This window comes from Pseudophryne corroboree, chromosome 5 (assembly GCF_028390025.1).
Source record: "Pseudophryne corroboree isolate aPseCor3 chromosome 5, aPseCor3.hap2, whole genome shotgun sequence".
In the NCBI taxonomy this organism is placed as follows: domain Eukaryota; kingdom Metazoa; phylum Chordata; class Amphibia; order Anura; family Myobatrachidae; genus Pseudophryne; species Pseudophryne corroboree.
The window spans coordinates 440523825-440545677 of record NC_086448.1 but is presented as its reverse complement, the minus strand read 5'-3'; the positions used below and the strand labels follow the sequence as shown (position 1 = coordinate 440545677).

Here is a 21853-nt window from a genome sequence, read left to right as displayed (position 1 = left end):
CAGCAGTGTGAGGAAGGACCAGCGTCTCTGCAGCTTGTGTAGAGGAAATGGCGCAGAGTGAGCTGAGAGGAAGAAGCTCCGCCCCTTAATGGCATGCTTCTGTCCCGCTTATTTTAATAAATAATCATGCTGGCGGGGGGTTAGGACAGTGCCTTGGCACTAATGTCCCCTCTTGCCAGTGGAAGTGGGGATTTTACAAGAGGGGGTTGGGGGTTCAGCCTGTGAGAACCTACATTCTTAGAGGGTGTAGCAAAATACAGAGGGGTCTATGGTATACTTACGTTTGGCTGGAGTCTTCGATTCCATCCTCACAGTATTATCAACCTGAAAAAAAGGTTCAAAACAATAAAACTGTAAAACATTAACAAAATAGGTTTTAACATCTTTGCTAGAATAGGTGAGACAGGGGATCTCTTCATTCCCCAATAACCAGATAAGAGGAAATTATGGGAATGAGTATATCTGATAAATGTCCATTTGGCAATATATACAAGATAAGCTTACACCTTTTACCATGATTTGCCTCCTAGCTATGATATGGTGGGAATTAAGAATCAACATACACCACACAAAGGCCAGATATTGAGTCAAAAATGTTGTCATCAGGATTAGTTTTTTGTTACAATTGTTCTCATTCTGTTAATATGAAGTGTTTATGCCATTTATAAATGGCTCTCTAACAAATCATCTTCATGCATTACAATATAAGCAAACCTCAACTTTAGTAAATTCAGAATCAGGACATACGGGTGTGACTGCAGTATAGGGGACATAAGGGTGTGACTGCAGTATAGGGGACATAAGGGTATGACTGCAGTATAAAGGACATAAGGGTGTGACTGCAGTATAAAGGACATAAGGGTGTGACTGCAGTATAAAGGACATAAGGGTGTGACTACAGTATAAAGGACATAAGGGTGTGACTACAGTATAGGGGACATAGACACGTCACAGTCAGCATGAAAGACTCCATATGTCAAGAACTACATTCTTATCTACAGTGATCTGTATACCACTGTAAAAACGTGTTCTCCTTATTTTATTGTGTGAGGTTCGACACTTCATTAGCTGCAAGGGTCTGATGTAACCGAACACACTAACAAGACTGGCTACCCCGGCAGGATAATTAGGCTGGCTTTTGCTTGTGCTGCGTTGAGTTTATTTTCACAATATAGCAGAGTGAACCCATGGCGATACAAAGATTTGAAAGTGGAATTAATAATTTGTTTACCAGGCCTGGCAGAATATGAAGAGAGATGGATAGAGAATTTAGATCCCTCTCAATTCTAGAAAAAAAATAGGATTTTGGTACTTACCAGGTAAATCCTTTTCTTTGAATCCATAGGGGGCACTGGAGTACTCTTGGGATATGGACGGCTTCCACAGGAAGTAGGCACTGAATAAATTAATTTTGAAACTACACCTCCCCTCCATATCCCTGAGTACCTCAGTGTTTTTTACTGAGCCGAACAGGAGCGATAGAGAGGTTGACAGTGTAGAATTACATATAACATAACGGACAACAATAAAGTTGACACAACATTACTGACAACTAAACAGTTGACACCATAACTTGTTAATCTGAACCAGTCGGTGAAAGTGTGTTACCATAAGATCTACTGAACCTACCCCAAACTAGGTAAACTGCTCTGGGTGGGCGTCCAGTGCCCCCTATGGATTCAAAGAAAAGGATTTACCTGGTAAGTACCAAAATCCTATTTTCTTTTTCATCCACTAGGGGTCACTGGAGTACTCTTGGGACGTACCAAAGTTTCCCCCGCGGGCGGGAGAGCTGTTTGGCACCTGTAACACTAGGCGGCCAAAGCTAGATGCTGATGCCGCAAACGTATCAAACTTCTAGAGGCGCACAAACGTGTGCACCGAAGACCATGTAGCCGCCCGAGAAAGCTGTGTCGTAGAAGCTCCACGACTCGCTGACCATGATGTTCCCACAGCATGTGTGGAATGAGCTGTTACTGATGTAGGCGGCTGTGACCTAGCATGAAGGTAAGCCTGACGTATGGTCACTTTAATCCAACTGGATAAGGTCTGCCTAGAAGCTGACCAACCCATCTTGGCAGCATCATAGAGAGCAAACAACGTATCCGTCTTACGAACGGTCGACGTTCGGTATACGTAAATGCGTAATGCGCGTACCACATCCAACCTACCAGAGTCTCCTGTTAACACAGGAACTACTATTGGTTGATTGATGTGAAAAGATGACACTACCTTTGGTAGAAAAGCGGAATTCGTCCGGAATTCCTCTCTGTCATCATGAAACACTAAATACGGTGGTTTGCACGACAAAGCACCCAAATCTGAAACATGCCTTGCTGACGCTAAGGCTAAAAGAAAAATTATTTTCCCAAGTGAGAAATGCAATATCCACTTGTTGTAAGGGTTCATAATAAAAAGACTAAGAAATCTAAAAACCAGATTCAAGTCTATGGCGCAGTAGGTAGAGTGAATGGAGGCTGAACTCTGAGGACACCCTGCATAAAAGGTGTGAACCGACGGCAATAGGGCCAATCTACTATGAAAATAAATGGACAACGCCGATATCTGCACTTTTAGTGTGGATAAACTCAGACCTCTATCTAACCCCATCTGTAGAAATAACAAAAGACGGGATAACTTCAAAGATGATGTCGGAAACTTTAGAGCTTCACACCAACCTACATAGGCACGCCAAATTCTGTAATAATGAGCTGCCGTAACCGGCTTCCTAGCTCGTAACATGGTTGGAATAACCGATTCTGGAATGCCCTCTCTTCTTAAGAGGGCTGTCTCAACAGCCACCCCGTCAAACGCGGCCGTGCTAAATCGGGTAAAAGGAATGGACCCTGCTGTAACAGGTCCGAACGTAGTGGGAGCGGCCAAAGACAGACTGCGAGTAGACCGCGGAGATCCGAGAACCAAGCTCTCCGGAGGCCAAAGAGGCGTCACTAGTATAACTGTGACGGACTCTCCTTTGATCCGTTTTAGCCACAGAGGGAGCAGCGGAAACGGTGGAAATAGATACACGATACTGTATGGCCACGCGATTGTGAGAGCATCCACCGCCACTGCCTTTGGATCTCTCGTTCTGGACACGACCTGGGGCGTTTGATGATTGTGGCAAGATGCCATCAGGTCCACCTGCGGGTAACTCCACTTCTGGACCAGCATGTGAAATACTTCTGGATTTAATGCCCATTCTCCTGGATGAAAATTCAGACGGCTGAGATAATCCGCCTCCCAGTTGTCCACTCCCGGAATGACTACTGCCGACAATATCATTTGGTGATACTCGGCCCAATAGAGGATTCCAGCTACAGATGTGACTACTTACATCCCAGCTTTTTTTTTTTTTACAAATTTGGCACAACATGCAAAACACAGCTAAGCTGTTTTTCATGAGAAGCGAGTGGATGAATTTTAAAATTTTTGTTTGCCATAAAAGAATATGTATAAAGCAACATATTAAGGAAGCAAATTAAGAAAAAAAAAAAAACACAAGGCATGACTAAATCTGAGTATATAGCATACAAAACTGTGCCATACATGACGGGATATAGCAAAGATGTATGTGGACACATCTGTACTTCCCGCATTGCCATACGGCTTTTCGTTCCTCCTTGTTTGTTGATGTATGCGACCGCCGTCGCATTGTCTGACTGCACCTTAACAGCCTGAGCCTGCGCACTGCTTGTCATAGCGCATTGTAAATTGCCCGGAGTTCCAGGACATTTATAGACCGCAATCTTTCGTGATCCGCCCAGAGACCCTGGAGCTGATAATTTTGAACTACAGCTCCCCAACCTCTGAGACTTGCGTCCGCCGTGAGAATTATCCAATTCCAGGCACCGAACAGTTTCCCTGCGGTTAGATTCTTTACTCTGAGCCACCAGAGTAGAGACTCTCTGGCCCTTGGAGACAACCTCATTCTGCGGTAAATCTGCAGATGCGAGCCCGACCACTGTGCGAACACATCCAATTGAAAAGGACGTGAGTGAAGTCCTCCGAACTGAAGCGCTTCGAAAGCCGCCACCATTGTGTCTAATAGGCGAATGCACAAAAGAACCGAGACTGTGCGTGGCTTGAGCACTAATTGTACCAGATGACGAATGACCTGTACTTTCTGTTCGGGTATGTAAATTCTTTGATATACCGTATCGAGAATCATACCTAGGAATTGAAGTCGTTGAGACGGAATCATTCAGGAATTCGCGTAGACAATGGTAGGAAATCAGATTTCCCCCCCCACTTGGTCTGCGATCTATCTTGTTTGGAATCCGACTCCGCCTGTTAGGAACGTAGCCAAAGTGGACGTTATGCGCTACTAGCGAAGCTGAAAACGCAAGAACCAACTGCCAACGTCCAAAGAAGCTGTAGGCAGCAAGAAGTGTAAGGTGGTCTTTATTTAGGGCAAACCTGAACTGGAATGCCCTGCCACTACAGCCTTGTTACCTCAAGCCCTTACCAAAGCAGGGCGAAACAACAGCCCTACTGCTGTGTAGGGTACACACCGATATGTAGTAAAACACCCAAAAATTGCAATCGTCTTTCATTGGAAATCATTCAGCCTTCGCTGAGAACCTGACGTACTGGCCTGGCGCTATGAGGGCTGGCGGCAAATCGACCGCAACAATCTAACTGAAACAGTAAAAAAAAAAAAATTTTTTTTTTCCCTCAGGCAGTACATGCTCCTGCATTCCCCCAAAAGAGGACCAGTAAGGGTCTGTCTGTGCAGTTTTTACGCAGAGCACTAACCACTATACGATCACGACAACTTAAACGAGCCAGGTAGGAGACGAACCTACAATCTTGTTATCTATAGTCAGATGCGTTATACATTGCGCCACTGGCCCAGATTCGTATTTGTCCGCCACACTGTGTGACCGACTTTGCAGCGAAGCTGCTTGTTTGACTATGCATTAGACTTAGTGATCATGTACTCAACCAGTAAGTACACCACGGAAGTAACGTGTGAATTAACCTGCATTACCGTGCATGTGGTTACCAGCAATAGTGAATCTTCCTATAGAGTCATGCTGTACAAAAAAAAAAAACAATTAAGAAATTAAACTCCTAACAACACCCCGCTCCTCCAGATGCTAAGTGTTGTAGAGCAGCAACCTCCGGGAAAGAACCAGGAAGTAACGTTAAAAGAAAAATGGTGTCCTACCATGTTTTTTTTTTTTTTTTTTTTTTTTAACACCTGTTAAACCAGGATCTGAACCAGTGTCCATGCAAACACAATGTTCACTGTGGCCGGGAAGCTTAACCACTTAGCTACAGAGCCACCTGTAAAACAATAAGCAAAGCTGCTGCAAATGAGGCCTGAACTCACCATGTTTGATGTGCTCAACAGATACCGTTTAATAAGCACTGTGTGCTGACCAATTAGTCTTGCTTACTGCAAAATAGATTTTTAATGTCAGCATATTATATATGTATATATATATATATATATATATATATATGTCTACACATACATACAACAATGTATATTCACACATACTCAGACCTTAATAAATATATATATATATATATATATATATACATATATATATGGGTAGTGGGGGTATGGCGCCACAGGTATGTGTGAGCAGATAAATATTAAAACAATATATATGTTATTTATAGACACTCCTTTAAAAATTTAAGGTGTCTGCTATCCCCTAAGTAATCAGCAGTGATAAGCTGCCTTTAAAATGTGAGAAAAAGAGGGGGAAATAGGGGTACCAGCGACTTACAGTGTCTATCAATTAAAATAACTATGAAGAATATGGCAGGATACTGTTTTAGAAAAAGGGTAACAATATATTTATTTATACAATTTATAACATAATGATGGGATAAAAAAGTAGGTAAAAATTTTTTTTGATATGCAGTAAAAAAAGAGATTTTTAAAAAACATAAACAGGTAAAAGTAGAGTATATAATTTAGCTAAAAATTTTTTACCTACTTTTTTATCCCATCATTATGTTATAAATTGTATAAATAAATATATTGTTACCCTTTTTCTAAAACAGTATCCTGCCATATTCTTCATAGTTATTTTAATTGATAGACACTGTAAGTCGCTGGTACCCCTATTTCCCCCTCTTTTTCTCATATATATATATATATATATATATATATATATATATATATATATATATATTCCATATATGCATACATACACATATATATTATATACCTATACAAATATCCAGATATATCCTGATACAGAGGTATAATACATTTTTTTAGAAGTCTGAAACTAAATGTGACCTCACACAGGCTTAAAACCTGAGATGACTGCTGCTTAACCACAGCTTAGTTAATGGGCCCTATCTAGTGGCCGGCGCCGGGAGCGCGCTCTTGGGAGCAGCCTCTGGAGAGCTATCCTGACCGTTAAACCTATGGTAGGTTTATATTGATAGTGTAAGCCCCAACTGAGCTATTTTTTTTATTTTATTTTATTTTTGAACTAGCATGCATTAGTATGCAATCTAGTTGGATCACCAGTTTCCCAGATGGTAAAACACTATGCAACATTGCTTAGCTTCCAAGCTCAGATGAGTTTGGGCGTATCCAGAGTGGTGTGGCTGTAGATTAAAAATACCTACAGCACCTTGTACTCCCAGGTGGCTAATCAGGCCCAACACTGCTTAGCTTCCAAAATCAGATGAGATTGGGCGTATCCAGTGTGGTGTGGCCAAGTGAATTAAGCCAAAGCTGCTGCAGGCTTTGCAGTGCTCCACAGATGCTGTTTTATAATCACCATGTGCTGACCAATTGATATAACATATCTTACTTTACAACAGTGAACAAAGCCAGTATTTGGCTGCCACAGCCATGATTCAGATTTGCAGTCTTTAGGATCATTATAAACAGTTTATGAAATAAATAATTAGTAAGTGTATACCCATGTATTAGACATGGCAGGGAAACTGCTTATTAGTAATTGCTGGTGTCTTACTCATGCAGACAGACAATACAAAAAAACAAACAAAAACCAAAGACAGACAACTTGCACGACTCAGTAAATAGCACTAAGGTGTCTCTATAAATATATATCTGGCCAAGTGCAGTGCACGCCAGCAATATGCCTGATCCCAAATTCCCCTTAACACCCCTGCGCCTTCAATGGAGGAGAGATGTAACATAGGAAATTCTGGAAATACAACAGGAAAACAGGAAGCATGGTTAATATGTCCCCATGCATCCTGTTTTAACAAAGACTTCATAGCCTATTGTAATACATATGCAGTGCTGCTGTATTCCCTTTATCAATAAGAGTTGAATCATGATCTTTTATCCAGTGACCCTGACATTTCTGTGTGCAGGGAACATCACTGTGGCAGCAAAGTTACTCATGGAGCGGCCTATGCATAAACCCATGTGGCTGACGCAGCTCAGAGCGGCGGGGGACCACACACACATACACACACACACACACACAGTATCCCATACAGTGGGGCGGCAGCGTGAGCTGACTGCCCCGTTCAACATACCTGGACCCTGTGGTGAGGGCTATGACGGGCCTTCTCTGTAAGTTCCGTCCAGCCTTTACTGCAGGTTTTAGTCCTGCACGTGGTAGTGAGGGAGCTCTTTTTAGAGAGGTCCGACACCCACAGCTGCTAAAGCAGCCTTCACTATCCCGGACCCACGCCTATTGGAAGGGGGGAAGGGATGTGGTAAATCGTTGAAAAAAAGAAAACTTAGAAAAAAATTCCATGAAATGTGGACCTCTGTGGCAGCAAAGCCACAAGCCTACTAACTGTGTCGAGCACAGAAAAAACACTGAGGTACTCAGGGATATGGAGGGGAGGTGTAGTTTCAAAATTAATTTATTCAGTGCCTACTTCCTGTGGAAGCCGTCCATATCCCAAGAGTACTCCAGTGACCCCTAGTGGATGAAAAAGAAAAACCACATAACCTCACAGCCACACGTAATTTCCGTGTCATATCCATAAAGAATGGATAATTAAGTTAATATTTTTAGTTATTAGATGCCAAAATCTCTAATCATACAAGTTTTACAAACATGTAAAATAGCAAAAAAACTAAAATCATACTTCACAGCTATAATACTTTTGAGGAGACATAGGGGTATATGCAATTGCGGTCGAATTTCGGGTCATTTTCGCCAAAAAAAAAAAAAAAATCGTCAATGCAATTCAGTGCTTTCCGTCAAAAAAACGGACTTTCAAAATTCGACTTTTTGAAATTCGACTTTTTGCAAATTCGACTTTTCTGCAATGATACAAGTGCTGCAATTCGACAAAAGCATATTCAATTCAAGTTTGGAAATTCGACAGCAGTGCTTTTAGACAGTAAATTCGTCATTTTCAATCCGCCACACTTTGGAGGGTGAAAACAATAACAAAAAATTGAAACATGTTTTTTTTGGTGTTTTTTTTGGGGGGAATAGCATATCTATTTATATTAGCAGGGATTAGGTACTTTTTTTTTTTTTTTTTTTTTTTGGAGGCACAAGTATTATTTATATATTTTTTAAAATATTTTTTTTTTTTTTAGTGCTGGAACGGTAAAATTAAAAAAAAAAAATGGCGTGGGGTCCCCCCTCCAAAGCATAACCAGCCTCGGGCTCTTCGAGCTGGTCCTGGTTCTAAAAATGCGGGGAAAAATTGGCCAGGGATCCCCCGTATTTTTAAAACCAGCACCGGGCTCTGCGCCTGGTGCTGGTGCAAAAAATACGGGGGACAAAACGAGCAGGGGTCCCCCATATTTTTCACACCAGCATCGGGCTCCACTAGCTGGACAGATAATGCCACAGCCGGGGGTCACTTTTATACAGTGCCCTGCGGCCGTGGCATTAAATATCCAACTAGTCACCCCTGGCCGGGGTACCATGGGGGAGTGGGGACCCCTTCAATCAAGGGGTCCCCCCCCCCAGCCACCCAAGGGCCAGGGGTGAAGCCCGAGGCTGTCCCCCCCCATCCAAGGGCTGCGGATGGGAGGCTGATAGCCTTGAGTAAAATGACAAGAATACTGTTTTTTCCAGTAGTACTACAAGTCCCAGCAAGCCTCCCCCGCAAGCTGGTACTTGGAGAACCACAAGTACCAGCATGCGGGAGAAAAACGGGCCCGCTGGTACCTGTAGTACTACTGGGAAAAAAATACCCAAATAAAAACAGGACACAGACACCGTGACAGTAAAACTTTATTACACACTGCCGACACACACATACTTACCTATGTTCACATGCCGACATCGGTCCTCTTCTCCATGTAGAATCCACGGATACCTGAAAAGAAAAGATCAATATACTCACCTCAGCCAGGGTCCAGAGATAAATCCACGTACTTGGCAAAAAAAGAAAACGGACACACGGACCACCGGACTGAAAGGGGTCCCATGCTGATACATGAGACCCCTTACACCGAATGCCGGGACACCACGTGACTCCTGTCACTTAAGTCCCTTCAGCCAATCAGGAAGCGCTACTTCCGTGGCGCTCACCTGATTGGCTGTGCGCTGTCTGTGCTGTGACAGCGCATCGCACAGCTCCGTCCATTAGTTTCAATGGTGGGAACTTTGCCGTCAGCGGTGGGGTTACCCGCGGTCAGCCGCTGACCGGCGGGTGACCTCACCGCTAGCCGCAAAGTTCTCACCATTGAATATAATGGACGGAGCTGTGCGATGCGCTGTCACAGCACAGACAGAGCACAGCCAATCAGGTGAGCGCCACGGAAGTAGCGCTTCCTGATTGGCTGAAGGGACTTAAGTGACAGGAGTCACGTGGTGTCCCGGCATTCGGTGTAAGGGGTCTCATGTATCAGCATGGGACCCCTTTCAGTCCGGTGGTCCGTGTGTCCGTTTTCTTTTTTTGCCAAGTACGTGGATTTATCTCTGGACCCTGGCTGAGGCGAGTATATTGATCTTTTCAGGTATCCGTGGATTCTACATGGAGAAGAGGACCGATGTCGGCGTGTGAACATAGGTAAGTGTGTGTGTGTCGGCAGTGTGTAATAAAGTTATACTGTCACGGTGTCTGTGTCCTGTTTTTATTTGGGTATTTTTTTCCCAGTAGAACTACAGGTACCAGCGGGCCCGTTTTTCTCCCGCATGTTGGTACTTGTGGTTCTCCAAGTACCAGCTTGCGGGGGAGGCTTGCTGGGACTTGTAGTTCTTCTGGAAAAAAACAATATTCTTGTCATTTTACTCTAGGCTATCAGCCTCCCATCCGCAGCCATTGGATGGGGGGGGGGGGGGGGAGACAGCCTCGGGCTTCACCCCTGGCCCTTGGGTGGCTGGGGGAAGGGGACCCCTTGATTGAAGGGGTCCCCACTCACTCCCCCAGGGTACCCCGGCCAGGGGTGACAAGTTGGATATTTAATGCCACGGCCGCAGGGCACTGCATAAAAGTGACCCCCGGCTGTGGCATTATCTGTCCAGCTAGTGGAGCCCGATGCTGGTGTAAAAAATACGGGGGACCCCTACTCTTTTTGTCCCCCGTATTTTTTGCACCAGCACCAGGCGCAGAGCCCGGTGCTGGTTTTAAAAATACGGGGGATCCCTGCCCAATTTTCCCCCCGCATTTTTGGAACCAGGACCAGCTCGAAGAGCCCGAGGCTGGTTATGCTTTGGAGGGGGGACCCCACGCCATTTTTTTTTTGTGTTTTTCCCGTTTTTTTAAATCGCGGCAAAATCCGGCAAATCGGCCGTTTTTCGCCCGCGGGACTGTCGAATCCGTTTTTAATTGAATATGGTGAATTCCGGCAGCCACCTGCCGGAATTCACCTGTCGAATTTAAAAACGGCAATAATTTGCCGCGATTCGCCGTGAATTGCATATACCCCATAGAAGGGTCAGAAAGTGTGAGTCCCCTATTCTACCTATCAACTTATAATGCACAGTCCTATTACATCATTTCTATGAGAAAAGAATCTTCGAGCCTAGTTTTATAAAAGAAACTTAATGGAGATCTGTGCTGCGCATATAAATATCTGTGTCTGCGACTTCGGTTGCAAGTGCCATCAGGGGGCAATTTCAATGCGTGACACCACCGGCATCCTGAGAAACCAGCGGGTTACTCAGATGGCTGACGTTAACGCAAGTGTTGCGATGGCTGTGTTGTTGCAGGCAGCACCGGATCACAGAACTGGCAGAGAATTCTATTAACACAAGTCGCCTCCTGCGGCATTAGCATACTTTAGCAGTCGTGGTTGCGATAAACATTGCAGCTGCTATTGCTTAGCGCACAATTTAAGCTTACATTCACCACAACACAATGAGATTTTAGACCATAACTAGCACAACAAACTACAAAACTGCAAAGTAATACAGGTAGAGTATCCCTTATCCAAAATGCTTGGGACCAGAGGTATTTTGGATATCGAATTATTCCGTATTTTGGAATAATTGCATACCATAATGAGATATCATAGTGATGGGACCTAAATCTAAGTACAGAATGCATTTATGTTACATATACACCTTATACACACAGCCTGAAGGTCATTTTAGCCAATATTTTTTATAACTTTGTACATTAAACAAAGTATGTGTACACTGACACAATTCAGTTATGTTTCATATACACCTTATACACACAGCCTGAAGGTCATTTAATACAATATTTTTAATAACTTTGTGTAGTAAACAAAGATTTTGTACATTGAGTCATCAAAAAACAAAGGTTTCACTATCTCACTCTCACTCTCACTCAAAAAAGTCCGTATTTCGGAATATTTGGATATGGGATACTCAACCTGTATTGCTTTTGGATGACATTGGAAAACTTAAAAAAACAATGTCCACACACACAGAAAAATACCTTGTACATCTTTGACCCCTCTTCCCGTTCTATTTCCAGTGCCATTCTTCTCACAAACTGAGACCAGCTTTCTTTGCTGTCTGGAGCCTTAAGAACATATGGATATTCCTTTGTCTGTTTTCAAAATAACAGAAAGACTGATATAATGGGAAATCATTGAAGAAAAGATATGGTTCAGAAAATACGTGTGTCTATTTTCGTACGTGTAGTGCATACATAGAGTAGACACAATCTGACTGTTTGGTTGTGAACTGTGATCTCTGACTAAAGTTCTTATGAAATGTCAAGGCACAGAACCGTATTATTAGAGATGAGTGGGTTCGGATTTACTTGCTTCTTTACGCCAGAATTATCGCCATTTCTTATTTTCTGGATTTTTCTTATTGGTTAACCAAAACACGTGACGTCCGATAGCCAATAAGGAGATTCGGGTAAATTCGAGTAAAACTGAACCCGCTCATCTCTACGTATTATAAGCAGCACTGCACATCAAAGAAGTCAGCATGTTCACTTCCTTCACAAACTCATTATGGAGCTCAACTGAGTCCCCTGAGCCATGATGTTCTACAACTACTACAAAGTGGTCTGTGACAGCAGGAGAATGTTGACAGACTTAGCTGCTTTTGGGAAGGAAGCACCATCCGAACCACTGTGTTTAAGTGGTTTGCAGAATTTCATGTGCTGGGAAAGTCCCTAGAAGACTACGAGAGCTGCGGCCGACCTAAGTCTGCCATCAGAGAGGACAACGTTGCTGCCTGCGTGCCATTAATGAAGTGGACACCAGGGTGACCATGGCCCAGTTAGAGAAGGCGTTAGGCATCTCATCAGGATTCATTCACTTGATACTCCATGAAAGGCTTGAGAGCAGGAGGTGGCTCGAATGCCTATGTGCCGCAACATGCTTTCCAGGTTTGATGACAGTTGCACAAATTGAGTCTGGGACATAATCAGTGGCGATGAAACCTCTATCCACAGTTTAGACCCAGAGACCAAACAGCCGTTGATTGTATAGGTGTGTATACAGTGCCAATGCAGGATTGTTATAAGGGACTGGAGGTCATATCTCGTACTGCACAGCTGACCGTCCACCCCCCCCCCCCTTTCCTCTCAGAGGGGTCATGATTGGTAGACACAGCTCTGCTGATCGGGAGCATTTAACCACCAGCTTTAAAGGAACCATGACTTCAAACTGCACGATCTAGCTCAACCTCAACAGGTCATGTTTTGAGGATTTTGGTCTGTGGTGCAATAATTAGTGACTCCACAAAAAAAAGAATTTAATACCTACCGGTTAGTCCTTTTCTCGTAGTCCGTAGTGGATACTGGGGAATACTAAATTACCATGGGGTATAGATTGGGTCCACTGGAGCCTGGCACTTTAAGAAACTAATAGTTTGTGCTGGCTCCTCCCCTCTATGCCCCTCCTAGCAGACTGAGTCTAGAAAACTGTGCCCGAGTAGACGGACACACTTTGAGAGAAGGATATAACACAAAAGTGGTGAGGTAACGAAAAAAACCACACAAACAAGAAGATAGCCGAGCTAACCAGAACATAGGAAAGCAATGCTAACTATAGAAGGATAGCAACACTAATGAAACATGGAACAGGGAAAGCAACAGCAAACCCTACCATAACACTTACAACCAAGTAAGCAGAAACGAAGCACTGAGGCGGGCACCCAGTATCCGCTACGAACTACGAGAAAGAGAAATTACCGGTAGGTAATAAATTACTATTTTCTCTTACGTCGTAGTGGATACTGGGGAATACTAGATTACCGTGGGGACGTCCCAAAGTTCCCAGAACAGGTGGGAGAGTGCTGAGACCCCTGCAAAACCGCCTGACCAAAATGAAGATCATCTTTAGCCAATGTGTCAAACCTGTAGAATTTAACAAAAGGTGCTGCACATCACAACTGTAATGCCGAGAAGCCGCGGGCAGCCGCCCAGGAAGAACCCACCGACCTTGTGGAGTGGGCCTGAACAGAACTCCGCAACGGCAGAGCTTCCAAAGTATAGGCTTGCTGGATAGTCCGTTTGAGCCAACGAGCAATGGACTGTTTGGAGGCAGGACAACCAATTTTCTTAGCATCATAAAGGACGAAAAGCGAATCAGACTTTCTATGACGAGCCGTCGGTTTGATGTAAACCCTCAAAGCCCGTAAAACATTCAGGAACTTTGGAGCAACTGAAGTGTTGAATAAGACAGGAACCACAATAGGTTATTTCACATGAAAGGCCGATACCACTTTCGGCAAAAACTGTGGGCGAGTTCTGAGCTCCGCCCTATTCTCGTGAAAACACCAAGTAAGGGATCTCACAGGACAAGGCCCCCAATTCCTACACACGCCCTGGCGGAAGCCAAGGCCAGTAACATAACAGTCTTCCACGTCAAGTCAACCCTCTTCAAGGGTTCAAACCAATCAAACTGGACAAAGGTCAACACCATACTGAGGTCCCACGGAGCAGTGGTAGAAACAACGGGTGGCTGAATGTGTAACACCCCCTTAAGGAAGGTCTGTACTTCAGGAAGTACCGCCAGTTGTTTCTGAAAGAAGCTAGAGAAAGCAGAGATCTCAACCTTGATGGAGCCTAATCGAACAGTAGAAAACGGCACAGACGGAATTCAACAGGAGAGCATTTTGAACCCTCACACCAAGAAACATTCTTCTTCCAAATACGGTGGTAATGTTTGGAGGTAACCACCTTACGGGCTTGAACCATAGTGGAAACCACCTTGGATGGAAGACCCTTCTTGGTTAAAAATTTCCTCCAAGCCGTCAAACGTAGCCGCTGTAAGTCTGGATAGACGAAGGGTCCTTGTTGAGTAAGGTCCTTGAGAAGCGGCAGAGGCCAGGGTTCCTCCAACGACAGGGTCAGGAGGTCAGCATACCAGGCCCACCAAGGCCAATTCAGGGCAATGAGAATTTTCTAAACCCTTTCCTTTTTGAGTCTTTTCAGAAGTCCATGGTGTCGTCAGAGCGTCTACAGCAACCGCCTGTCGGTCCTTCATCCTGGAGCAGTAAAGACGGAGCTTCTTGTTGAGACGAGACGCCATCAGGTCTATCTGTGGACAACCCAACCGGTGAATGAGTTGTTGAAACACCAGAGGGTGGAGGCCCTATTCCCCCGATGGAGGTCGTGCCTGCTTAGGAAGTACGCTTCCCACTTGTCCACTCCTGGAATGTAAACGGCTGAGATGGCTCTTGCGTTGGCTTCCGCCCAGAGGAGTATTCTTGACACCTCTCGCATTGCGGCCCTGCTTCTGGTTCCTCCCTGCCATTTGATTTACACCACCGCCGTGGCGTTGTCCGACTGCACGTGGATGGCCTGATTCTGAAGGAGGGATAAGGCCTGTATGAGAGTGTTGTAAAATCGCCCTGAGTTCCGGGATGTTGATTGGAAGAGCCGACTCCTCAAAAGGACCACATCCCCTGGAACTGCGCCACTTGAGTCACAGCCCCCAACCTCGGAGGCTGGCATCCGTTGTCAACAGCGTTCCTGATAGGGTGTTGAATCTCCGACCCTCCATCAGATGGGAAACTTGTAGCCACCATAGTAGGGATATCCATGGTTTTGGTGACAGACTTATATGCTGATGCATGTGCAGGCGAGATACAGACCATTTGTCCAACAAATCCAGTTGAAACGGTCACACATGGAATCTGCCGTACTGTATCGGCTCGTAGGAGGCCACCATCTTGCCCAGCAAGTGGATACAAAGGTGAATCGAGGCCACACAAGGTTTCAGCACCATCCGGACCACAGACTGAATAGTCAAGGCCTTGTCTATGGGAAGGTTAACATTCTGAGACACCGTATCCAGGATCATCCCCAGGAACTGAATTTTCTGAGACAATTCCAAGTGAGATTTCTGGAGATTGAGTGTCCATCCGTGCTCAGTAAGCAAACAAATAGTCAAGTCAATGCTGTTCCCTGGACACCGCCTTTATCAGGAGATCATCCAGGTACGGAATTATTTGTACAGCCTTCATGCGCTTTTGTAGCATAATTTTCGCCATAACCTTTGTGTGGAGATACCAAAGGGTAAGGCCTGAAACTGGTAATGCTGGTCCAGAATCGCAAACCTGAGGAACGCTTGATGAGGGGGCCAAATTGGGATATGCAGGTATGTGTCCTTTTTATCCAGGGACACCAGAAACTCCCCTTGCTCCAAATTAGCTATCAATGTTTTTAGAGTTTACATCTTGAATTTGAACACCCGAAGATACGGGTTCAGGGATTTGAGATTCAAGATCGGTCTTACCGAGCCATCCGGCTGCAGAACCATTTAGACACTCTTTGTGTGCAGCTGAGGCGGCACTGGAACTGTAACTCCTGTAGAGAGCAGTTTTTGCACTGACTGCTGTAAGGAAACCCTGGTTTCCTGTGAAGCTGGTAAGCCTGACCTAAAGAATCTGTGAGGAGGGAGTTCCCAGAATTACAGCCGATATCCTTGGGATAAGAGGTCCCTCACCCAAGGATCCCGGCAGGACTCTGCCAATATGTGGGCGAAGTGTTGAAGGCAAGCACCTACCTGAAAGTAGCCTTGCTGCTAGGTCCAACCGTCACGTGAGGGCTTCGTGGAAGAGGATCCTGAGGCCTGGTCTGCAAGTCCAGTAGCAGCTGGTTTATGGGACTTACTGCGAGATCCTCTAGCAGCATTGGAGGCACCTCTGGCCCTGCCTCTGAATCTGGCCACCCGAAAGGACTTAAGGGAGGGTCCAGGATAGGGATGCCTGGCAGGTGGCAGAGCAGACAGCAGATATGTAGATTTACCTGCAGTTACCTGAGATATCCACTTGTTCTGTTCTTCCCCAAACAAGGCATCACCTGTAAAAGGAAGGTTTTCAACTCCTTTTTTTTAGAACCAGCATCCGCTGACCATTGACGCAGCCACAGGGCTCTACGAGCAGATACTGCCATAGCAGTGGTACAGCCATTAGTAATACTAAGGGGGTAATTCAGACGTGATCGTAGCAGCAAATTTGTTAGCAGTTGGGCAAAACCACGTTTACTGAGGGGGGGTGAGATATAACGTGCAGAAAGGGTTCGATTTGGGTGGGGTGTGTTCAAACTGAAATCTAGATTGCAGTGTAAAAAATTTGATTTTGGTACTTACCAGATAAATCCTTTTCTTTAATTCCACAGGGGGCACTGGGGTACTCTTGGATACGGACAGGGCGTTAGCAGAATAGGCACATTTAAATATTTAAATTAGTAACTCTCCACCCGCTCCATACTCCCAAAGTACCTCAGTGTTTTTTACTGAGCCAAACAGGAGCGATAGAGAAGATGAACAATAGAGAATTACATATAACATTATAACTTAACGGACAACAATGGAGTTGACACATAACGTAACGGACAAACAGTTGGCACAATAATAGATATCACCTGAACATTTGAACAAGTCGGTGAGAATGTGTTACCATAAGATCCACTGAACTTACCACAACACGAAAAACTGCTCTGGATGGGCGTCCAGTGCCCCCTGTGGATTCAAAGAAAAGGATTTATCTGGTAAGTACCAAAATACCATTTTCTTTTTCATCCACTAGGGGTCACTGGAGTACTCTTGGGACGTACCAAAGTTCCCCCTTGGGCGGGAGAGCTGTTTGGCACCTGTAACACTAGACAGCCAAAGCTAGATGCTGATGCCGCAAACGTATCAAACTTGTAAAAGTGCACAAACGTGTGCACTGATGACCATGTAACCGCATGGCAAAGTTGTGTCGTAGAAGCTCCACGACCTGCTGCCCATGAAGTTCCAAAAGAACGTGTGGAATGAGCTGAAACTGATGTAGGAGGTTGTAGCCTATCATGAAGGTAAGCCTGACGTATGGTCAGCTTAATCCATCTGGATAAGGTCTGCTTGGAAGCTGGCCAACCCATCTTGATTGCATCATAGAGAACAAACAATGTATCCGTCTTACGTACAGTTGATGTTCGGGCCACATAAACGCGTAGTACGCTTACCACATCCAAAGTAGCTGGAGTTCCTGAACTTTCTGATAATACCGGAAATACGATTGGTTGATTGATGTGAAAAGATGATACCACCTTTGGTAGGAAAGCGGGACTCGTCCGAAGTTCTGCTCTATCATCATGAAACACCAGATACGGTGGCTTGAATGACAAAGGCACTCAATTCTGAAACACGCTTTGCTGAAGCGAAGGCTAGCAGAAAAAACTGTTTTCCAAGTGAGAAACTTAACATACACTTCTTGTAAGGGTTCAAAAAGTGAAGACTGTAAAATATAAAAAAACAGATTCAAGTCCCATGGAGCTGTAGGTGGTATAAATGGAGGTTGTACTCTGAGGACACCTTGTAGGAAAGTGTGTAGTGTTGGCAAAACAGCCAAACGACTTTGAAAGTAAATTGACAAGGCAGAGACCTGCACCTTTAGTGTAGATAAACTTAGTCCTCCATCTAACCCAGTCTGTAAAAATAGCAAAAGACGGATAACTTGAAAGACGAGGTCGAAACTTCAGAGCTTCACACCACCCTATATATGCACGCCAAATCCTGTGATAATGAACTGCCGTAACTGGCTTCCTAGCCCGTAACATGGTTGGTATAACAGATTCTGGAATACCCTCTCGTCTTAAGAGATCGGTATCAACAGCCACCCCGTCAAACGCAGCCACACTAAACCGGGGTAAAGGAACGGACCCTGTTATAACAGGTGCGGACGTAGCCGGAGTGGCCAAGGATAGTCTGCAAGTAACCCGCGGAGATCCGAGAACCATGCTCTCAGAAGCCAATGAGGCGCCACTAGAATGACTGTCATGGACTCTCATTTGATCCGCTTTAGCAACCGAGGAAGCAGCGGAAACGGTGGATACAGATACACGAGGCTGTACGGCCACACGATCGTGACAGCATCCACTGCCACTGCCTTTGGATCTCTTGTTCTGGACACATACTGGGATGTTTGATGATTTTGTCGAGATGCCTTTAGATCCACCTGTGGGTAACCCCACTGCTGGACCAACATCTGGAACACTTCTGGATTTAATGCCCATTCTCGTGGATGAAAAACCTGACGGCTGAGATAATCGGCCTCCCAGTTGTCCACTCTCGGAATGAACACTGCCGACAATATCACCCGGTGATGCTCGGCCTAATTGAGGATTCAAGCAACTTCCCGCATAGCCATGCGACTCCGAGTTCCTCCATGTTTGTTGAGGTATGCGTCTGCCGTCGCGTTGTCTGACTGAACCTGGACAGTCTGAGACCAGAGCATGTGCACTGCTTGTCGCAGCACATGGTAAATTGCCCTGAGTTCCAGGACATTTATGGACAGTAATCTTTCTTGGTCTGACCAGAGACCCTGAAGCTGACAATTTTGGACCACTGCTCCCCAACCTTTGAGATTTGCGTCCATCGTTAGAATTATCCAATTCCAGACTCCGAACCTTTGTGTACTTGGAGCCACCAGAGTAGAGATATTCTGGCCTTTGGAGGCAAACACACCATCTGATGAATTTGTAGATCCGAGACTGATCACTGTGCGAGAACATCCAGTTGAAAAGGACGTGAGTGAAATATTTCGAACTGGCGCGCTTCGAAAGATGCCACCATCTTTCCTAACAGTCGAATGCACAAATGCACTGACTGTCCGTGGTTTGAGCACTAACTGTACCAGATGACGAATACTTTGTACCTTCTGTTCTGGCAGGTAAATTCGTTGATCCACCGTATCGAGAATCATTCCTAGGAATTGAAGTCTGAGATGGAATCAGGTTTGATTTCTTGAAGTTGACAATCCAACCGTGCTGAACTAGTACATTGTACGTTAGTAAGGCATGTTGAAGGAGTATCTGTTGAGACGGAGCTTTGATGAGCAGATCGTCTAAGTATGGAACTATCACTCCCAGGGATCTGAGATGAGCTATCATCACAGACATCACTTTTGTGAATACCAGAGACGCTGACGAGAGGCCAAACTGTAGGGCCTTAAATTGATAATGGTTTTGTTGTACTGCAAACCTTAAGTACACCTGATGCGGTGGCCAAATTGGAATGTGCAACTAGGCACCCTTGAGATCCAGCGCAATCATGAATTCCTGTGGCTCTAAACCTGCAATTACTGACCGCAGGGATTCCATCTTTAATCTGTAGTAAGGGACGTATTAACTGAGTCCCTTTAGGTTTAATATCGGTCTGACAGAGCCATCCGGCTTTGGTACTACAAAAAGACTGGAATAATAACCGTGACCCTGTTGATGAACTGTAACCGGGATCAAAACTGCTAAATCTAGCAGAGACTGAATCGGGGTCTGCAGAACCGCCTTCTTGTCTTCTGACACAGGCAGACCTGTCTTGAAAAAGCGCTTTGGTGGTAGACAATCGAAGTCTATTTTGTAACCTTTTAACACTAAATTGCGAATCCATCCATCTGTGGATGTCTGAAACCACGCCAAATGAAACGCCTGAAGGCGTGCTCCCACAACTGAAGACCCAAGATGGGCTGGGAGCCTGTCATGCCACTGACTTGTCGGTGGTCTTAGCATCCTGACGATGGTTAGTAGTTTGTTGAAAACCACATCCTCTACAACGTCTACTGTGTGTGGTTGTTCCTCTAGCACGGCCTCGAAAGGACTGAGGTCTAAAGGATTTGAACGCTGGTCCTGAATATTTTCGTTTAGGAGCCTGTGTAGGTAATGGTAGGAAAACAGATTTCCCCCCCATGGCCTGAGAAATCCATTTGTACAATTCAGGACCAAACAATATCTCGCCAACGTAAGGTAACGCTTCTATTCCTCGTTTGGACTCTGCCTATGCCTGCCAAGAATGCAGCCAAAGTGCACGTTGTGCCGCAACCAGTGAAGCTGAAAGGCGAGAACTAACCTGGCCGACGTCCACAGAAGCTGTACATAGAAACTCAGCAGATTCACAGATGTGATCCACAAGTAGTATAAGGTGGTCGTCTTGTAGGGCTGACTGAGCTGTGCTATTCATGCAATTACAGCCTTATTCACCCAAATTCCAACCAAAGCAGGTCTAAGAAACAGCCCTACTGCTGTATACATTGACTTTAGCATAGCGTCTAGCTTACGCTCTGACGGGTCTTTAAGCGTAGTAGCAGTTGGTACTGGAATGGTTAACTTTTTAGAGAGACCTTCTCCAGAGACCCCTCCGGTATCACCCGAACCTCAGATCTAGCCGCCTCACGCTCCTTTCGAGCGGCAGCCAATTCCAATTGTAACCCAGACATTACATCCGCTAGCATTGCCCATGGAGGGATCAGAAGAAATCGTATTTGTAGCTGTATTTACAAAACATACTGTGCATGTGGTAGATCCATCAGGTAACACACTCGCACAGACATTGCAGCTAAGCTGCTTTTTTGATTTAGCATGAGCTTTACTCATTATGTACACAGACAGACAAGTAGACAAAGACAGACAAGTCCCACGACCCAGTAAAAATGTTACTAAAGTGTGTATACGGCCGAAGTGCAGTGCACGTGGCCACACTATATGAAACCTGATCTGTCCGAATTCCTACTAACACCCGTGCTCCATCCAGTGGGCGAATGTTGTAGGACAGCAAACTTCCTGGAAGACAAAAGTTGTATCTGCACACACACACTCGTTATTAAATCTAAATTTGGAACATAAGTTCCATCTCAGACCCCTATTGGATTTGTGGTAATTAACATCTACTATGGGGGTGCTACCAACTACAGCTATGACAGATACAAGAACAGAAAGATGAAAAGGGCTGTATTGTCAGCGCACATGGGGGAGACTAGATATGGTTATCCCATCTGCTCATATTTCAATAAAATGTAACTTTTATTAAACATTAATAAAAGTTAAATTTTATTGAAATATGGGCAGATGGGATAACCATATCTAGTCTCCCCCATGTGCACTGACAATACAGCCCTTTTCATCTTTCTGTTCTTGTAACTTCCTGAAAGTAAAAATAAGATTTTACTCACCGGTAAATCTATTTCTCGTAGTCCGTAGTGGATGCTGGGAACTCCGTAAGGACCATGGGGAATAGCGGCTCCGCAGGAGACTGGGCACAACTAAAGAAAGCTTTAGGACTACCTGGTGT

At 44.9% G+C, this 21853-nt stretch overlaps 1 protein-coding gene across 38 annotated transcripts in view; it reads right to left on the bottom strand.

The window, feature by feature from the left end:
* Positions 1-21853, bottom strand: part of LOC134927837 (uncharacterized) — a 1188393-nt gene that overhangs the window by 913303 nt on the left and 253237 nt on the right. The window contains exons 25-26 of one of the 38 annotated variants that reach the window (XM_063922886.1): positions 11779-11892; positions 282-324 (exon numbers count right to left, since the gene is read on the bottom strand). The exons of the other annotated variants lie outside the window; for them this stretch is intronic. Of the exons in view, the coding sequence (XP_063778956.1) occupies positions 282-324; positions 11779-11892 (157 nt within the window). The remainder of the gene's footprint in view (positions 1-281; positions 325-11778; positions 11893-21853) is intronic. 38 annotated transcript variants of the gene reach the window in all.